At 37.2% G+C, this 19502-nt stretch overlaps 1 protein-coding gene across 2 annotated transcripts in view; it reads left to right on the top strand.

Annotated features, from left to right (window-relative positions):
* Positions 1-19502, top strand: part of HSD17B4 (hydroxysteroid 17-beta dehydrogenase 4) — a 62342-nt gene that overhangs the window by 18992 nt on the left and 23848 nt on the right. For both annotated transcript variants that reach the window (XM_038123811.1, XM_038123812.1), the window contains exons 12-17: positions 3685-3791; positions 4465-4698; positions 5136-5187; positions 6515-6586; positions 8073-8176; positions 10842-10907. In XM_038123811.1, the coding sequence (XP_037979739.1) occupies positions 3685-3791; positions 4465-4698; positions 5136-5187; positions 6515-6586; positions 8073-8176; positions 10842-10907 (635 nt within the window). The remainder of the gene's footprint in view (positions 1-3684; positions 3792-4464; positions 4699-5135; positions 5188-6514; positions 6587-8072; positions 8177-10841; positions 10908-19502) is intronic.

Raw genomic sequence — 19502 nt, forward strand, 5'->3', positions numbered from 1 at the left:
CAAATTAAGTGTGATGCAGAAGCTTCTGATTGTGTGGTCCAGGGTGCAGTAGGTCACAGTTGCACCATGCACTGCATGTTGGTGCGACTCCCACCTACTTACTCTCGTGTACTCTTGTGTACTACTTACTCTTGTGTCATTGTCCAATTCTTCCTATTGTGGAAAGGGAACCAGACTGTGTTGTGGTAGAGGCAGAGGACAGCCATTCCTGTCTTCCATCCTGTATACTGTACACAGCATTCTTAGTATCTCTTGCACAAGTTAGTGTAATTGTTCTTTATCTAGGGAAGCAGAATTTATTGTGTCTATGACGTGGGTGAGGCACTCTGTCTCAAGCTTCTCTTCAGCTGTGAAAATGTGAGCTAAAGGTCTGTAATTGGCTCTTAGAAATTTTTGTGTCTTTTTAATTCTCTTTAGAAGCTATCTATTTACATTATTATGTAAAGAAAATAACTTGAGTGTTCTTATTTTTTGACTTTTGGCACATCTTAAAAGCTTATGTCTGACATTGAGCAAATTAATGTAAAACACATTGAAGGTGTGTGTTTATGTATGCATATTTCGTGTGTATATGAAGAATTTGCATAAGTAGAGAAGTGTTCCAGCTTCAGTGTCAGCTTTCCTTATATGTATTTAAAAAGTTTAAACACTTGTGGTGTTTCCTCTGTTGTTAAGGGGTATGGTTCATATGCAATGTCCCCTTATTGGAAAATTAATACTTCTGGAAGGAGATGCCCTTTGTTGTGACTATTTTCAATCTTTGTTCTCCAGCTTAGTCTTTTCCTTTTGTCTGCTAATGATTTGCTGTACAATAGCAGACTGTTCTGAGGTGGTGAATGCTTAAGGTTTTAGAGTTCACTGATAGTCCAGCAATGTAAAAAATACCCCTATACCAATAATTAGATAACTGTGTTAATGAAAAAGTTTCCTACTGGGTTTGTTTCTGACAAAATTATACCCCTTGGTAAAATTGTGTATTTCTTTGTTCTTAAAAAAAAAGTTAGAAAGTAAGTTGCGAATTACCATCCTGTGAGCCTCAACTCTGTGCGTGGGAAGGTCATGGAGAACAGGAAGGTGATTTGAGACACGCAGTACAGATTCACCAAGGGTGAATCCTGTCTGACCAACCCAATGGTCTTCTGTGATGGAGTGACTTCATTAATGAGTAAGGGAAGGCCTGTGAATATGATCTGTCTGAACTTGTGTAAGGCCTTTGACACATTCCCCCCATAACATTTGTCTAAATTGTTGAGATATGGATGTGACAGATGAGTTGTTCAGTGGAGGAGGTGTTGGTTGGATGGTCAATGTCTCAATGTCCTCATGGCGATCAGTAATGAAAGGTGTTCCTCAATGACCTGTATAGTGAACAGTACTGTGTAATAGCTTAATTGATGACATGGATAAGAGATTGAGTACACCCTCTGCAAACTTGCTGAGGGTGCACCGAGCTGAGGAGTGTGGTATGTCATCCAGGGGGACCCGGACAAGCATGAGTGAGCCCATGGGAGCTTCATGAGCTTCAACAATGCCAAGTGCAAGGTGTTACACCTAGGCTGGGGTAAGCTTCAGTGTCAATACAGGATGAAGGTGTCAGGAACAACTTGGAGTTGCTGGTGGAGGAAAAGTTGGACAAAAGCTGGCAATGTGCGCTTTCAGCCTGAAAAGTCAGTTGTATCCCAGGGTGCATCAAAAGAAACATGTCCAGTAGGTTGTGGGAGTTGATTCTGCCCCCCAGAGGTCTCCTCTCCACTTGGAGTACAACATCCAGCTCTGCAATCTTCAACCCAGGAAAGACAGACCAGCTCTGGAGCAAGACTAGAGGAGGGCCATAAAAATGATGGAACTCCTCTTCTAAAGGGAAAGGCAGAGAGAGTTGGGTTTCCTCAGTCTGGAGAAGAGGAGACTTCAGTGACACCTTTTTGTACTCTTTCAGTACTTAACTTTTTGGCAGGGCCTGTTGCAATAGGATGAGAGGTGGTGGCTTAAAACTAAGGCTTGATTTAGGTGAGCTGTAAAGAGGAAGTTTTTTACATGGGATGGTTAAACACTGGAACAGGTTTTTCATAGACAGGTAGTAGATGTGACATCCTGTAAACATTCAATGTCAGGTGTGATGGAGCTCTGAGCTTCCTGATCGAGTTGAAGATGTATCTGATCATTGCAGAGTTGGACTAGCTGACCTTTAAGTCTGGGTCCTTCCAACCCAGACTATTCTATGACTCTGTGATCTCCTTATGTTCAGCCGGACACTAGCCAGGTCACCGATTCTATAGTCCACTCACATCATACATCCTGGAAGAAAGACTCCTTGAAGAGGAGATTGTAGTATTCTGCACCATTATTAATTTATAGGTTACCTTTAAACTGTTGATCTTAATTATGACAAATAATTTTGTCAAAAATGCATGTTGTTAATCTTTAAGTCTCACCATTAAAAGTGATCTTTATATTCCTGCATGTAAGTAGTTTGTGGCCATGCTAAGTTGAGGAAATATTCAGGTTTGCTTGGAGGTCAAACCTGTATTCTCCTGTGAAGATTTTAAAGCAATGTGAAAGCTTCCTTCTGTTCACGCAGAAAGAGTAGAAACAGTCTGTTACTTCTTCCAATAGCTCTGTATTACTTTTCTTTTATTCATTTAATGAACTAACAAAGAGATAAAAGAGATTACCTTTTAAAAGCTTCTTACAAATTAGAAATCTTGTTTTGCACATTTTCACATTATGTAAGTGTCATAACCTCATGTCATATTGTGACAGACCTTGTATCCAAAGAGGAAGCTTGTCTTTGGAAAAAGAGGTGACAACATATGTTTGTTTCTTAGATGTTCTTTTTCTTCACAAGATTCAGGCCACAGACAAATGTTATGATGATTCTGGCAGTGAGACTGGTAATCAAGATACTTTAGGAGAACAGAATTCTGCAAGAGAGCATGCAGTTTGCCTTGCAGGCTGTCTAGAGTAGTGCTGTGTGATAGAGCAACATTGACTTAAAGCAAGCAGCAGTGCAAGTCAGTATGGGCACAGGGGTTTTGAAGTGGAGGGGAGTGACTCTGTGTTAAGGTCGTTAAGAAATGATTGTGCATTTCCCTGATTTAAACACATTTTTATTTTTCTTTGCGAGATTCTCATCACCTTTTGTTTGATTCTTTCTAATCTTTTAATATTGATTTTAGCCCTATTAAGCTTCAAGGAACAAGTTGTTCTTGATGGCCTGCCGTGACCATAGCTGCATTCAGCCACGCATCATCTCATTTATAATTTTGTCATTGTTCAGTCTCAGACTTATTTGCTTTTCTATCTGTTTTATTCAGGAAAGAGGGTAGCAAGCAGGAGATTAGACCTGTGACTTGAATTGCAAATAATTCTCATAAGAGAATCAGTAGTAATTTTCAGATATTTGTTTCTCAGACAGTTCTCCTTAACACATTGAGATATGTGTCATTGACTGGTGGGTGCAGAAGTGAGGAAACCTGTATAGAAATCACTTTTCCTCTACTTTTGTGTGGATACTTGCAAAATGCAGCACCGTGCTCCATTTGCAGATGTATATTTACTGTGTTTAAAGGTGAACTGAGAAATACCAGGCTCATTTGCTGATTGATATGTGTGTTTTGTGTCTGTTACTGGAGTGTGTCGTGTTTGGTTATCTAAAAGTGAGTTTTTTTCAACTCCTTTCTCTAGAGTCCATAAGTGTGTTAAGTGATGCTCTAAGTCAGATAGAATCTCAAGGGGATGTTTCTATGAATTCAACAAGCTCTGGATCAGTGGTCTCTTCTTCTGTTGACACGGTAAGTACATCTGTCTACCAGATGCACTCAAAGCTGGGTGAAAACCTTGAGTAGAGAGACCAGTGTTGCTGCCCAGCTTGTACGCTGGCTTGCTGTCTGCAAAAAAGAAAGATGGGCTTTAAAATGTGAAATGAGGGAGCACAATGAAAAACATCTCCAGACTCCAGTTTCTATTTTTCCTCTTGATGGTAGGAAAACTTATGGCTGAATAGCCTGGATAATGCAGAATCTAAGCACTTGTAGGTTCTGTTGAGCATCTCTAATTAGGGTATTCAGAAAAGCGACAGAGCTTGGGTGTTGTTGGGCAGTGTTATTTTGCTCTGGCTCCTTCTCTATAGATAATTATTCCTAATTTTAGTCCTATTATGGTATTAATTATTTCAGTTGTGGTTTGTTTTTGAAAAAATCTTATGCACTGCTGAGAATGCAGCTGAATGAAATTACACCATTTATTCTTGAGGTAGGTTGCTTGAAGCAAGGTATAAAGTTTTGCATTTGGGTTGCTTGTATTGCAATGAATACATTAATATTTTATGGTGTACACACTTTATGTGTACATGTGACTGTAAAGAAAATCCTCAGTCATCAGGTTTGATAGAAGAATTACAGAAAGAATGCAAGTTCAATATTAACTGGTTTTGATTTTTATTTTATGCTGACTTCTTATTTCCAGGCAAGCATTGTTGGCCGTAAATTGGGTACCAACGTGTATAAATACACTCACTTGGAGCCTATTCTGTATGCACTTGGTGTGGGAATGTCAACTAAGGATCCAGACCACCTAAAATTTCTCTTTGAAGGAAGTGAAGAATTCTGCTGTTTACCCAGCTTTGGAGTAATTCCTGCTCAGACATCGATGTTTGATGGTGTTCCTTCTCTTTCAGGACTAAATATTGATCTTGCAAGGGTATGGAAGACTAAAGTAGCTAATTTTGCTTGTGTGTCATATAACTGAAAGGTGACTTCAGTTAGTATTTTTGTAATATTGTTAAGTTCCTTTTGTTTACAAATTAAAAATTCAGTGGTTTGTATTCTTACATCCGAAGAAATTACTCATTTACTTCACTTGTATAATGCATCTTCTATGATGAGATGTATGATGAATTTGATATTCAGTTTTACTTTGTGTTCACTACACTTTTTTAAAACCATAAAAGCTTAAAACTGTATTTGAAAATATTTCGGGTATGAAGTTATAAAATCAAAATAATAAAACTTGGGGTTTTTTAATTTGCTTGCTCTGGACACTTTCTAAAATAGACACTTTCTAAAATAGCTGTGTATTGACTTGGGGGAGGAAGCAATCTATTGATAGTTTTTACAGCACTGTCTTTCTTTACATAGATGCTGCATGGAGAGCAATATCTGGAGCTTTTTAAACCATTACCAACCTCAGGTCAGTCCTTGTGTGTTGCTGATGTGTTTTTCACTTTGACAACAGTTCCTGTAGCCATGTTGTAAATGGAAATAGGGTAGCTTTGTTTCAAGCTGTAGTACTGCATATCCTTTTTACTAGGAGTGGGGGAAATGAGGGGTAACCTGTTGTGTTCTTGAAGGAATTCTGAAAATGTGTTATTGAGATCAGGTGTTGCTTTTCTACAGTATACTTAGTAATGTATGCATTATCTTTGATACAATAAGCAAATACACTACATACCTGTGGATTATTCATCTGATTTGGTACTAACTACCAAAACTTGAAAATATTTCAATAAGGTTATGTCATGAAACTTTTGGGATATTTACCTAAGAATTTTTCAGTATTGATTGTGTCTGTGTGCCTGTAAGAGGATCAGATTTAAACTATGTATGTAAAAAAAAAAAAAAAAAAAGAACATAGTAATGAGGAAGCTAATAACAATTACTTTTCTTCCTGTTAGAATTCTCAAGGCATTAGTTACTGCAGTAGCAAATTCTTTTTAGAGATGGCTGAGTTTTCCCAGATTACAGTATCTGAGAGTTACTTGTTACATTAATTCAGGATATGCATGTGTCTGGATTTCCTCATTGGTAGTTTATGAAAATTAAGTTTTTGAGATGGTAGCAAAAAAAATGCAAGCTGCAAGTAAATGGCAGAATTTTGTTGAAACAAAAAATTATCTGAAACTTATATTTAATACAAAGAAATCTGATGATTAGTAGTGGATTGCTAGGACTTCGTAAAGGTTTTTGGTTTTGCATTCTGTAGGCTGATTTATAAACACATGTGTGTCGCTAAAGCAGTAACCTTTATGACAAATTTCAGAGACCCCTGTGCCCAGGCTCTGAGCTGAGTTTCTCTTCTGTAGGACTGTGGTTACCTTAGCCCTCCTGAAATCTGTGGACAATCCTTAAATTATTGGATCTATCTTTAAAGATTGCAATATGTTTGAGTCTAAAAAGTGATGTGTTTAGCTCTGAATACATGAACTATAGCAAAATTCTATTTAAAAAAACCCCCAGAAGTTATAAAAATATCCCAAGCAAAACAACACTCAGATCTTCAAACCAAGATTTGCAAAGATTCCTAGACACTGTTGTTATAGTTGGGACAATTGTAATTAATATGACTTTTACAATGCTTATGATGATGTTGATAACAACAACAACAGCAATGGCAACAATGATAGCAGTAGGTAAGGAGGTTAGTAAGAAAGATAGTTAGTAAGCAAGTGTAAAGAGTGATCTGTGGGCTTTGTTCCTGAATCAAAACCTTACAATGTGTCCGTGTTCTATTCTTACAGGAGAATTAAGATCAGTTGCAACTGTTGCTGATATTCTGGACAAAGGATCAGGAGCAGTCTTGCTAATAGATGGTAAAATATTTTATGGCTTTTGATGGGGGTGCAGTTATATTTATTAGGCTTCATTTTTAACTAGCTATACCAATAACTGCCAGCCCTTTCACGGAGAAGACTTTTAGCTTATTAAATCTCAGTGAGAGGTGGCTGTGTAATTGTTCTTGGTCAGTTGACCTACTGAATTAGAAACACTTTCTTCCTGTGTAGGTGGAACAGTGCACCATGCAAACAGATCAAAGTGTAATTGTTCTTGGGTAGTCAGCATACTGCAATAAGAACACTTTCTTCCTGAGTAGGTAGAATAATGCAGTATGCAAACAGATCAAAGTTCTTAACAATAATAATACTTTCTCCTGCCTGAAGGTAACCAGTTTATATTCCTCCACCCCACAGGAAGGGGTGGGTGTCTGCATGTTTGCATGTGTTTTATGGGTGGTTTTGGAAAGGTTAATCATATCATTATGTTATGTAGACCCATCTGCAAAACATCAGTCTTTAAGAGTATGTCCTGTATTCCTTTTATATGTCTGCATTGTTCTATTCTAAACAAAACCCATTTGCTTCCTTTTAAATCCAAGTTAGAGGATGAGAATGTCTCCGAAATTGATAATTTGGAATTTTCAGAATCTTACTCTCATTACATGTGATTATGCCAAGGTTCTTTGGGAAATTAGACAGAAAGAGGAGGTTTATAGACTGAATCTCTAAACACTGTTGACCTTTTATTCCTTCAGTGGTCAGATAAAATTGTGAAAGGTTTTTTACTGACCATTCCTCATAGCTGTGTTTTGTTTTTATCCTGGGCTAATATGAAGTCTGTTTATTCCTGCAAGACGCAAAAGTTCTTTTTATGAGCAGAGTCTCTGGTTTTTAAATTTCTTCTGGAACTGGAAATTAACATTAATAACAAAACAGTTCTGTGTATTCCAGTCTGAGGTGTAAAGGAGTGAAATAGCTATGAACCACAGTAGGAAGTTGAATCTCAGTTCAGTGTAAGAAGTCTAACTTCTTCAAAAGAAGAAGCAGGTGACCTTGAACTCTGGAACTCTTCTCATACAAGGTGCTAGTACCACTTTTTGTTTGAGTTCATAATCTGTTTAACACACTGGGTAGTTTCACTAGCTTTTAATACATCATATTTTATAGTACAGTTCTAGATAAATAAATTATTACAGCCTGAGTTGCTGAGATAAATCTAATTTCAGTTCTGTGTTGTCAAATGTTTTAGCACCTTGAATATTGTCACCATTTTGATAGCTCATTTTTAAATTTTAATGCTTTCAAATAGATAAAGTTCATGATATTATTTGAAACATATAATTAGTCTTCCCTACTAGGAAAGTGACTTGCAACAGTGCAGTGTGAAAGTGTGATCACTGTCAATTGTTAAAACGAGCTTTGTCAAGTTCCATCTGAACTTGTCTCTTGTAACAACACATGCTAGTTGTATGGAAAAGGAGATTGAAGACAATATATAACCTTCCTCCTCTTTTTCTTTCAGTGAATACCTATTGTGGAAAGGACCTCGTGTGTTATAATCAGTTCTCTTTGTTTTTTGTTGGAGCTGGAGGATTTGGTGGAAAACGAACATCAGAAAAAGCCAAGGTAAATTCACACATATCCATATTTAAAAAAAAAAACACCAAACACATAAAGAGTTCTGTCAGCACTGCAAGAAAAATATTAGCTATATGAACTAGGAAGTATAAACTAGCATTAAGCAGTGTGGCTGAGCAAACTCTGATGGAATTTAAATACTTCTGTTCACTGCAGAGCCTGAGTGAAAAGGTATTGTTCAGGTCTTGGGAAACCAGTGGTTTTGTTTTGAGAGTTAGAAAGAAAAGTGAATTGATAAATGTTACACAGACAAAGTATTTCTACACTGAAATATTTGAAATGGTAGAATATGCTAATGGAAAGCAGTATTAGGGTTGAGCTTGCAGTTTCTAGAAAAGACCTGTAGGTGTAGCTCTTTCTAAATCTATATGTTTGTATGGAAGAGGCTTGGAAAGCATAAAGAGGAAGAGAGAAGTGGCATTACAGTTTGGAGCTGAACGTTTCTGTTTTCAGAGAGTAAGCAAGTAGCAAACATTGTCACATGAACACAGTGTGTAAGTCAAAATGCTTGAGGTAGCTATTTGGGTACCTGACATTGTCCCCTTCAGTGCCGTGTTTGAGGGCAGTGTCAGCTGTAACTTCATGTTGTTATTGTGAACTAGAGCCCTGAGGCACTACAGTAATAAACAGTTGAGTGAGACGGTATGTTAAGCTCCGTGGTTTTGAACATTAATAAAGAAATGCCTAGGTTTCATGTATCTGAAATACTGTAGCTGATATTCTTTGGGATTTTTGGATGTAAACTTACAGATTTTTTACTTAAACCTGTATCAATTATATAAAAATTTTATGATATATTAACTTCAGAAATCAGGTACTGAAATGCCTGCTGCTTTAAAGAGCTTCTCTGTAGTATAAAAAAATTCACAGGAAATTGTTGCAGTGTATTGGGGTCTTAATTGTTCTTAATCCTTAATTGTCCTTAATTGTTCTGCAATCAGATTTTATAAGCAGTGCATATAAAAAACCCTGTGGTTCAAGGCTAACCTATTGTGATGATGTCAGTGAGTCCAGTGTAGTGCTTTGGCACTTCTTAGTGAAATATTGCACTTCAAGCAACTGCAATTTCTTCACTCTATTTAGTGAAGTGTGAGAATGTTATATGCATTTTTACATTTTAACATTTGAAGAATACCTGCTTCAGGCAGCTCCTTCCCATGATTAAAATGTAGTCTCCGTAAGACAAAAATAGAGCAATTTCAACAGAGGCATTGGCATGTGAGTGGCCAGTTTTCTAGTTGTGGATTTTCCTGCTTTTTTCTTGCAGACCTTCCCAATTAAAAAGCGTTTCATGCCCCTCTGTGCACAAAGAAATCCTAAGCTGAGCAGACATATGTTGTAGTCTGTCATTTTGTCACTTAACATTTTTATTGTATTTGAAAATTGTATTGCAAGTCAAGAGGAGAGATTTCCAAGTTGGGGTCTGTGGTGAGCCATGTGTTGTGTACGTCATGTGTCTCCTCTTGAGCTGCGGGTTTCTTGACCTGTGGGTAGAGACGTTTCGTTGATTGTTGATTCACGTGTTGGTTGGTTTTAATGACTCAGTAGGTCAAGCTGAGTTTCTTTAAATGAGCTGAAGATAGATTGGCAAGTCATGGTTGTTTTGAGAGCATGTTTAGGAAATGTTCTTGTTATCAAGCTGATTGTGTAGGTCCACTGTGATTCTCTGAAGTGACAAGAGGAGTGCTTATCAAGTGTTCCACCCAAGAAGTGGTCTTGCTCTGTGTTAATAAAGAAGGAAGAGCCTTTGCTTTTTTTAGACTTGAAACTACAAAGCACTTGGTTTCTTTTTATTTCTCTCTCCTTTGGTAAAGACCTTACACAAATTAAGATATGTGAACTTGGTACAGGTGAGAATCAATTTGCTTCCTTTCACTTTAGAGCTTATGCTAGTTTCTTTCTAGACTTTTTGTTTGTTTTAAAAATACAAGGAGTAGAGGAGAAAAAAATTATTTCAGCTACTTTAATAGCTTGAATTGGTTATGGTCTACTTTATGTTTGTCATGATCTAAGATGTTCTCTGTCAGTCTGCTGGTAAGATTAATGTCTTTGAAACTGAGCTATGAAGCTGTAGATTGCACAAGGGACAGCTTTTTTGCAGTAAAGTAGGGCTTAATATGCAGTATGTAATTGCAAAAAAAAAAAAGAAAAAAGTGTAAAACAAAAAGGCGCTGGAAGCTCATAAAGGTGAAAAGTAATGAATCAGAGTCCACAGGTGAGGTAGTAAATAAATTTGTAAATTTGTTCTTCATTGTACATTTAAAAGTATTATTTTAAGAGCTTAATTTTTGTTTATGTGTTCCAAAGCGTTTTACTATTCTGTGAGACAACTATTTCTTTTCTGAGTGAGTAATTCTTGCTTGGCTTTTTTGGATAATTTTGAAGAAATGTTATCAAACACATCAGGTAAGTCATGTAACTGTAGGCAGGGTCTGATGCCTCAGAATCACTGTCTTTGTAGGGCTAACCTTGATATGTGATGTTTTCTGGACTATCTTTTTCTATTTGTCCATAAATGTAGAAAGGATAGGAGGAAGCTTATCAATTTGGTTAATATTGTTTCTTTTTATACATAACTGGTATATTCTGGCATTAGGTATGGATAAAAGATTTTTGCTGTGAAATACTAATAATGCCATAACTTGTGCTTTAGTTAACAGCAGTCCCACCCCAGAGACCCCCTGATGCTGTAATTTCTGATGTTACAACAGCTGATCAGGTAAAGCTTTATGTTCTTTGGGTGTGGAAATCTTTGTTTTGTTTGGAGAAAGGAGTGCTAAATGATGTTAACTAATAGTTTAGGTTTTCTGATATACCTCAGGTATTTATACTTGCTTATTTATGTTTAAGTGTGTGTATATATATGTGTGTATGTATGTGTAAAGCTAAAATTTCTTCTAGCTTATGACAATGTGTTCAATGTACTATGTAAAATATTCTTAAGACTGATTAAATTTTATAATTCTTTATTACAAATTTTGTATAGAAGGAGGAGATAAATCTTTGTACTCTGTTGCACTTTTGAAAAGAAGGTTCAGGCTTCCTGAAATTTACACCACATGGTGCAAACAAACACATTGCGACCAAAAAAAAAATTGCTTGTGGGTCACAGTTTTGAGAAAGTTAAATTTGTGTAGTAGGAGGATTCAAGGGAAACCTGAAATACTGACAGACACTGTCCAGATATGTTTCTATTTGTCCACATTCCCACTGGTTCGCAGGCATCTGCTTTTCCCAGGCAGAAACCTGTGCAAAGAAATACAACCTCCTCTCAAGATAAACCTGCAAGTGTCAGACAAACAAGAAAGGAAAATCTGGAGCTGCCAACGTTAGGATATGGAGTGCTGTTTCCAAAATCAGCTTAGTCATGACAGGTGGGTGTAGCTTTGGAAGATGGAATTAAAATGTTGAGCATTAGCTGAACTGCGCTAATTGCAATGTCTGCTTAGCCTCTCTCTGATTATATATGGAATAATTAAGTCTCATCCAGCTGATTCTTGTGCTTGAAGTCCAAGATAGCCCTACCCACTTCAACTGGGAAAGAGAGCCAAGATCAGCATTTTTGTTTATGTCACTGATGTACTAGCTGCATCCTAAAATTCATAGCATTGGTCTAGGAGGTACAGGTGTCTTATTCTTCTCAATAGTCTTCACTGAAAATTGGCAAGGTGAGCAAGGAGCAGGGAATGGTGAGGAGTACTTTTCTCCTGGCAGGTGGCTAAATGTGGTGGAAGGTGCTTTCTAGCAGCTGACCCTTTATTAGATGAGATACAGATTCTCTAAAGGTTCAGTATTTTAAAGTATTTATTTTGAGTGTTGGAAAGATTCTCCACTGCATGATTATATTGGAATTGATTCCAGGCTCATCAGTTTTCACATGGTATTTATGATTGCCTTGTTCACATGGTAGTTTTAGTTTCTGAGCCTTAAACCCATATGTCTAGAATTGTTATTGTGCACAAAATGCTCGAAGTTCATGAGATAAAAGATAGTAATGACACTATAACACAGTAGTTGGGAAACTTGCTATTGCAAAATTGATTCTTGGAAATAAAAGAAGTAGCAGAGAGTAGCCACTTCACTTGCTTTTTTTTAAGATCTACTCTGACAGGTGGATATATAAAGAGAATTATTCTCGAGTTAGAAGTTAGCGAAGGCACAGCCAGTGGACTTTGATAATCACAAGACGGCTTCTGTACCAAATTATTCAGTATCATTTGTGTGTCAGTGATGATGACAGGATGTGTGTACAGGAGGGAGGAATGTGTAGCACTTCGGAACTTTATGTACAGATACAGACTTTCATGGGAAGGGCAGCTTGGAAAATATTTTACATTTACCAAGATTTTACAATTATGTGTCTGTGGAATGACACAACTGCCCGAAATCTTCTTTAAAAAATGGAAGCTGGTGCACAAACTGCTTCAAAATTTCTGAATGTGTTAGTATTTAAATGAGAAGTGTGTTGGCAGAAATAACTGGTGCCATTCAACCGTTGAATTGGTACAGAGTATAAAACAGACTGGAAGAGTCAGTTTGCAGATGGCATTTGATTTAACTTAAACTATGCTTACGTCCAGTGATAGTTTATGTTACCGTAATTACATGGCTAAACTGCTCTTTATAATGAGCATTTTTTCCCTTTTCATATCATGATTGTGTAGTAAACTGTCTGATAAATAGACTTCCATGCATAATTTAGAAATATTTACACACCTGTCTTTCACTGAAGATAATGACTGTGGTTACCTTGAAAGTTTATTCAGTTCTAACTCTGCTGCAGTGGGGTTTTTCCAAGAGGATGTTGGAGACCAGATAAAGCACTACTTAGTGAGGAGCACAGTGGGAATGGAGGGCTAAATAACTGTTTCTGCCCATCACCCATCACCATGTGTTCAGCAGAAGAGAGGGTACAGCCACCTAGAGTTCCTTGACAAATCTTTGTGCTATATGACTGTTGGCAGGACAAAGTAATCCTTTTGGTTAGTGGTATCAGAGACTAATAGCAAGAGGTATAATCTATGTTTATCCCTCTCAGATCTATACCCATTTCTGAGAAGTTCTTTAAATTCCAGTCAGTGCTTATGAATGAGTTGCAGTACCACGATGTAAGCTGCTTAAAGGGAAAAGTGGCTACAAAAATTTAGAAGTATCTGATCTTCTGAAAGCCTTTAAAGCTTAAAATTGCATCTTGCTGAAGAATGACATAAAATGCTTCTTCTGTATTTGTGAATTTTTCTGCAAAGAACTGGATGACAATTTTTACATCTTGCCCTGTAGAGATGTGCATGTGTGGTGGTATTTTTCTAGCTTTTCTCCTTTTGTAACCTGAACTTCACTTTACTAGACACACTGCCATAAGTCTTTTGAATTAAATAGACCTGACAGAAGATCAAGATGTCTAGAGGGTGTTTGACTATTAGCCATTAGCAAGGAATGGATCATTCAATTTCAACCCTATAGGGAATATTTAATGTAGTTACAGAGCTTTTGTCCTGACAGTTTTCAAACTGGGTGCTTAAATTAGTCAGTCAAACTGATTTTGCTGAATAGTTGCTAATGCAATGAAAACTAACAGGCAGGGAATGACCTGTATCTCTGGAGAATCTTGATATAGCTTTCACTCTCTTCCTAAATGTGTTTATTTCTTGGGAACTCATTTTCTGACTATACACAAGGTAAGCTGCAGTGCTTATTTAAAGTGGATAATACCTTAACTAATACAAGTCGCTTTTGAGGAAGGAAAGAAGCAAGGTGTCTTAAATTTGTTGTGGACTTTCTATGATTTGTTTGCTCTTGGAAAAACTCAGTGTTTTGATGTTCCACAAGTTTCCTTCCAAAAAATTGTTCTCTATCTTCATGTATCAGAAATAATATTCAGAATGCACAGTGTAGTGACAACAAATAAACAGCATAACAGTAGTGCACAGGATGAAATTTTTGACCACGTCATTTCAGTTTTACTGTTCTCTGTTTTCTTTCACCTATTTCTGAAAGCTACCTGTTTTGTTTGCAATATGGCAAAACTAAAGCTGTAGTATGTGGAGTTTGCAGTTTTTGTTGATGTCAGCTCATCTCAATAGAACATCTGCTAATTTTAGAAAGTATTTACCAGTAGAAAAATTCTCTTTGCTTTCAACAGTATCATGTATTTCTCTAAAGCATTCTCCCACTCTGGATTCTGACTCTGTGTGCTTGTTACTTATTTCAGCAGGGAGAAACAGGCCTGACAAAAAAGTAAAAAGGAACAATTAGACAGGTTTGGAAAAACATGGTGTCTCAGCCTGTAATGCATTTGAACCAGCTGGGTACATGCAACCATGAACCCTTTAAGACTCTGCAATGTAGTGTCATATGAGCCATTGTAGCAGGCACAGGCCCTGCGAACCTGCCTTGGCGTTCAGAGACAGAATGCTGAGTCAGGATGACTGGACAAAAGGAGCCCCTCTCTCCCGCTTTCGGACCCTTGCTTATCTCTCTGTAAGGCTATAGGTCACTTTCCTTTAACCCTTACCATTGGACAATTCTCAATCCTCCCTAACCCTATATAAACCCCTGTTTCTGCCCGGCTCGTTGGAGCCGCTGTCCCGGAGACCCTTCGAGACACTCCGTGGAAGAGCTACGAAGAAGACCAATAAAGACATCGTCTTGGAACCTCACACAGCGCTCTCCTCTCTTTCCTGGTCTTCCGAATGCCTGCTGCATGCCCCAGCCAAGCCTAGCAAGCCCAAAGAGCTGAAATCACTCATGAGCTGAGAATCACTGAGCTGAAATCACTAAAGGCTTGCTAAGGCATAGGCTGAAGGCACTGCCAGAGCTTGGGCTGATTAGCCCCCCTCAGAGCTATGCTATCCGGCTTTGATACAGCTCCTGGGTACACCCCGTATCCCAGCCAGCGGCATTAAGCCATCACATGTAGATTTCTGCTACAGCTACTTTTCAATGCAGGTTGGAGATCTCAAACATATGGTTTGAGATCTGCTCTGAGGCTTCCAGGGTCAGGCAGTTTGGCCATTCTTGCTTTCAAGAATTTTAAAATTCTTCTTTAGAGCTGATGAAGCTGAGCGTAATACTGGTCAGTTAAAGGAGCTTATTTATATCCTGTCATTTTTAAGTTGCTTTTATTTGGAAAACTATGATAAGTGTTTTAAATGTTACAGATATCTAAAAAGATAAAAATTCCAAGTAAAGGTTGTGGCTTTTTTAGTCTTAATCTGCTTTGTGTGCAATATTTAATGATACAGTTTTCAGTGATGCTGGCATGAATGGTGTGTTTGTTTCTCTCTTCATCTGGAACTCCTTCCACAATCAAGGAAAAAACTGTAGGCATCAACTGAGACACTGTAGGAAGTCAGTTTTCCTGTGTTATTTATTGTAATAAGCAACATTCTGAGGAGTAATGAGAAGAAAATTATCTCATGGTTTGAGACTGGTTGGAACTGCAGTTGTTTGACAATGGGTTTTCTGTACTTTGTGGGCCACTGTCACCCAGATACCCCGAAGCACTGAGGCATGGGTGTTCTTTAATCGGTGACTGGTAGGAGGAGAGGATTAGACAATAGAATTTGAAAGATTGAATTTGGGAGTAGAACTAGCTGGAGGATGTCTGAGCATCACAGGTTGAAATTGAAATCCACAGAAGCTGTGTTCAGTGCTTGTAAACTGTACATCAGAAATGTGAGGTGCTTAAAAAAGCTAGGGCTTCATATTTTCCATTGGAGAGCTGGCATTTGTTTCTGCTGCTTGACAGTTACAACCTTTTCTCCTTGTAGTTTTTAATCTATAAAGCAAGAATGTTTATAAATGTTTGTGGCATTGTAATTGTACAAAGAGTGGTTAAAGGAGTGGCATACAGCATCAGATGGTGATTTTTCTGGATGTGATACAGTTAGCAGCATAAAAAAGAGACATACATATATGCACTATATAAGTGAATATGATTATTTACTCCTTCAGAGATTCTGAGAGAGATTAAATTAATCATACCTAGACTAATCTAAAAAAACTATGTAAAGCCTTCTGTTCCGGCTGTAGATCTAGCATTGATTGACAGGATATGAAGAAATTTCTGGGTTTTAGTGTTTTAGGGATTTTTCCAAACATACAGTTACTTTTTGTTTTCTCTGAAAGAGGAGAAAATAGTTGGCCCCTGTCCTGTTTGAAGTAGTGTTATCAGCATCCTGTGATTAAGACTCCGGGAGTCACCTTCCCTTCCTGAGTCATTCTCCGTCTTGCAGTCCTGCTCACACCACAGCTACCTGAGTTTAGTTTTTCACTGTGTCAAATTCAGTTAAAATTACAGTTCCTAATGTAACTGGAAGCAGTTGTGAAAACAATTATGCAGAAATCTAATTTGTTGTCAGAGAGTGGATTTTACAATAAAAACTTACTGAGAAGAACTTTTGGAATGAAAGAGGAGCGTGGGAAGCATTTAATGAATGCTTAATGAATTGTTAAGCTAAAATCTACTGTGAAATGTTTCCCGCCTGTTGCCAGTAGGTCCATTATTATGAGGCTTTACTTTATGCCTGCGTATGGTGTGATAAGACCCTTCCAAGCTTCTGTGTAGTTTGAATGAGAATCCTTACCTGTGGAAAGCCATCTTTTATTTTGCAGTCTTCATAGGTGTTTTAATCCTAAGGATATGTAAATATTTGTGTTTTTAGACAATTTAGGGAATGATGAAGGAAGAAACAGGAAGACCCAACAGATCAATAGGTGGCTCTGAGCCCAGTGTCAGTGGAGTAATTTTGGCTTTATTGATCATGGGTCAGTTTGCACAACAGCAGGTCTGCTGTCAACAGATGGGGTACACCTGTCTCAAAAGTGTAAAAGAGCTTTGCGCAGGATTTAGCAGGGCTCATTAAATGAGTTTTAAACTAGATTTGAAGCAGGAAAGGGATAAAACCAGGCTCACTAGAGACAAACATGAGAGCAACATGACAGTATTTGAGGGAAGATGTCTCAGTGGAGATGGAATCCGTGTGTCGGAGACAGAAGAGTTATTGATGTGTTAGAAAACATGGAAGCACTTGAGAGCATAGTGTAGGAAATATGTCTTCATACCCACAACGGTGGTGGGATCAGTAGCCCAACTGAAGTGCATCTACACCAATGCATGCACCATGGGCAACAAACAGGAGGAAATAGAAGCCATTGTGCAACAGGAAAGGTATGACATAGTTCCCATCAAAATATGGTTGTAGAACAAATTCTAATTTATATCTTGTTCTATAAAGACTGTAGGGTACAGCATTGCCTAAAGGTGTGTAAATTTAAGTGAATTTCAGGCAATAGCAGAAAAGAGCCTCCTGAGAGATTCGGTGATTTTTTTTCTATTTATAGCATAAATAATTTGTTTTGTGATAGAGAAAATGATGTTATGCAGATCCACAAATATGGACAGCATGACAATTGAAAAAGTACTAAACAAGAAAGGATGATAGAAACCAAACAAAGGGATGTGAAGTCTTTGCTAAGACTTGATAACCTTTCTGTCATTTGTTTAGAAGTTTCAGTATGCAGAAATGGTACTCCCAGAACTATTGTATAGTAAGTATTTGTAATAGTAATTACTTTGAAAGTTTGTTATTAATGTCAAGTTTTATATAACCCCGAGTCCTTTGTGTTTATTCTTGTTGGAAAGATCAGAATATAATTGTTTAATCATGGCAATTTTGACAAATATTTGAGGGCTTGGATTTTGTGTATTAAGGTGATAAAAGAAAAGGGATGAGTCTGGCAGTCAATTTCCTTCTACAGGTCAATAATACTTACCAACTTTGTTTCCTCTCCTTGTCTATACATGTCTTAGTAAAGGCTGTGAAAATTCTTAATCCATTTGAAGGTCCCAAAAATGTAGGTTTTTTTTAATTGAGAGACATTGTTAAAGGAAAGGCTTCTTGCATATTTGTCATGCTACTGAAAAGTGACTAATGTTATGTGAAGCCTGTGTCAGAATATGTAAGTTGATACTAAATTTGAAAAACATTTGATATGGACAAACAGAAAATGCATGAATAGTGTGGAGCGGGGAAGTTTTATGTACAGTGGATTACTTAATTACTATGCTAAATTTAAGTTCTTGAAACATTAACACTGCCATTTCAACCAGAAATTTTCACTGTTCTTAATGGGAATAAGAGTCCATTGGCACTTGCAGGTGAGATTGTGGATGTTTTCTTCACAAGATGGCTTGACTACTTTTTGTCTTAAATAATCTGTAAAAGCATACATAAATACATGCCCATGTCTGTACATACATGTATTCACATATACACACCTTTACTTGGTAAGGTAAGCTTTTGGGTAGAGGTATTTTTCTGCCCAGTTAGAAGGGAAAATATGTGGATAGTTGGCTTCCTCTTTCGTCAGCTTTACCACTGACCTTTATGACAGTCTGCAGAAAGACTGGAAAATAAGCACCAACAGGCTTGATACCACCTTCTCTTTTGTGGTCTGTCAGAATTCCTAAATTGTTAGGAAATGAGACTTTACAGTTTGTGTTATTAATTGGAGAACAATTTAATCATATTATGACTGACTTCAGTCTAATGCTTTACATCAGTTGATTGTTGTAATCTCTCACAGATGCATCTTTGGTTGGTTGCTTGGGTTTTTATTTTCTTTTTTCCCCCTGTACCTCAGAATGCTGTCACTTATGAAATGTCCTTACTGGAGGAATATAGAAAGTAGAGCCAACAAGGCATTAAAGCAGTTCTGTTTTCATGTTGACTGTAGTTTATATAATGAAGATTTACCAAAGATTGTGGTAAATGCAGTTTGTTGGTAGACCTGATTTGGCTGCACTGAATCTGAAAAAAACCTACTTTAACTGTTTTATTCAGTTCTGGCTGTGTTTTTTTCTAGCTGTGACCAGTGTCACTGTTATTGAATATACAAAAAGACAAGTATTATTTGCCAGATTAATATGTCAGAATTTTAGTTAAATACATTGACCACGTTTAATTTTCTGAACCCAGTTGTTTTCCAACTGCTACATTGATTTTGTTAGCAAAGCGCAAGTATTTTTTACTACAGTAAATTTGAAAACCATTTGGTACAAGTATTGTCTCCCAAGTAGTGCTTATTATCACTCTAAATCAATGGTTAGTTCTTATTACAGTTTTAGTAAGCAACAGCTGCATAGCTAGATTTAAGATTTGGGCTTAAAACAGAAATTTGTCTTTTTTTTCTTATGATCCATAAATTGAATTTTTCAGTACTTCAACTAAATGTTATTTAGCTAGAATTAAAATTTATTGCAACAGCTCTTTTGTGAAAACAGCCTCCTGACAGCTTTTGTAAAAATTCA

Source organism: Motacilla alba, chromosome Z (assembly GCF_015832195.1).
Source record: "Motacilla alba alba isolate MOTALB_02 chromosome Z, Motacilla_alba_V1.0_pri, whole genome shotgun sequence".
NCBI lineage: Eukaryota > Metazoa > Chordata > Aves > Passeriformes > Motacillidae > Motacilla > Motacilla alba.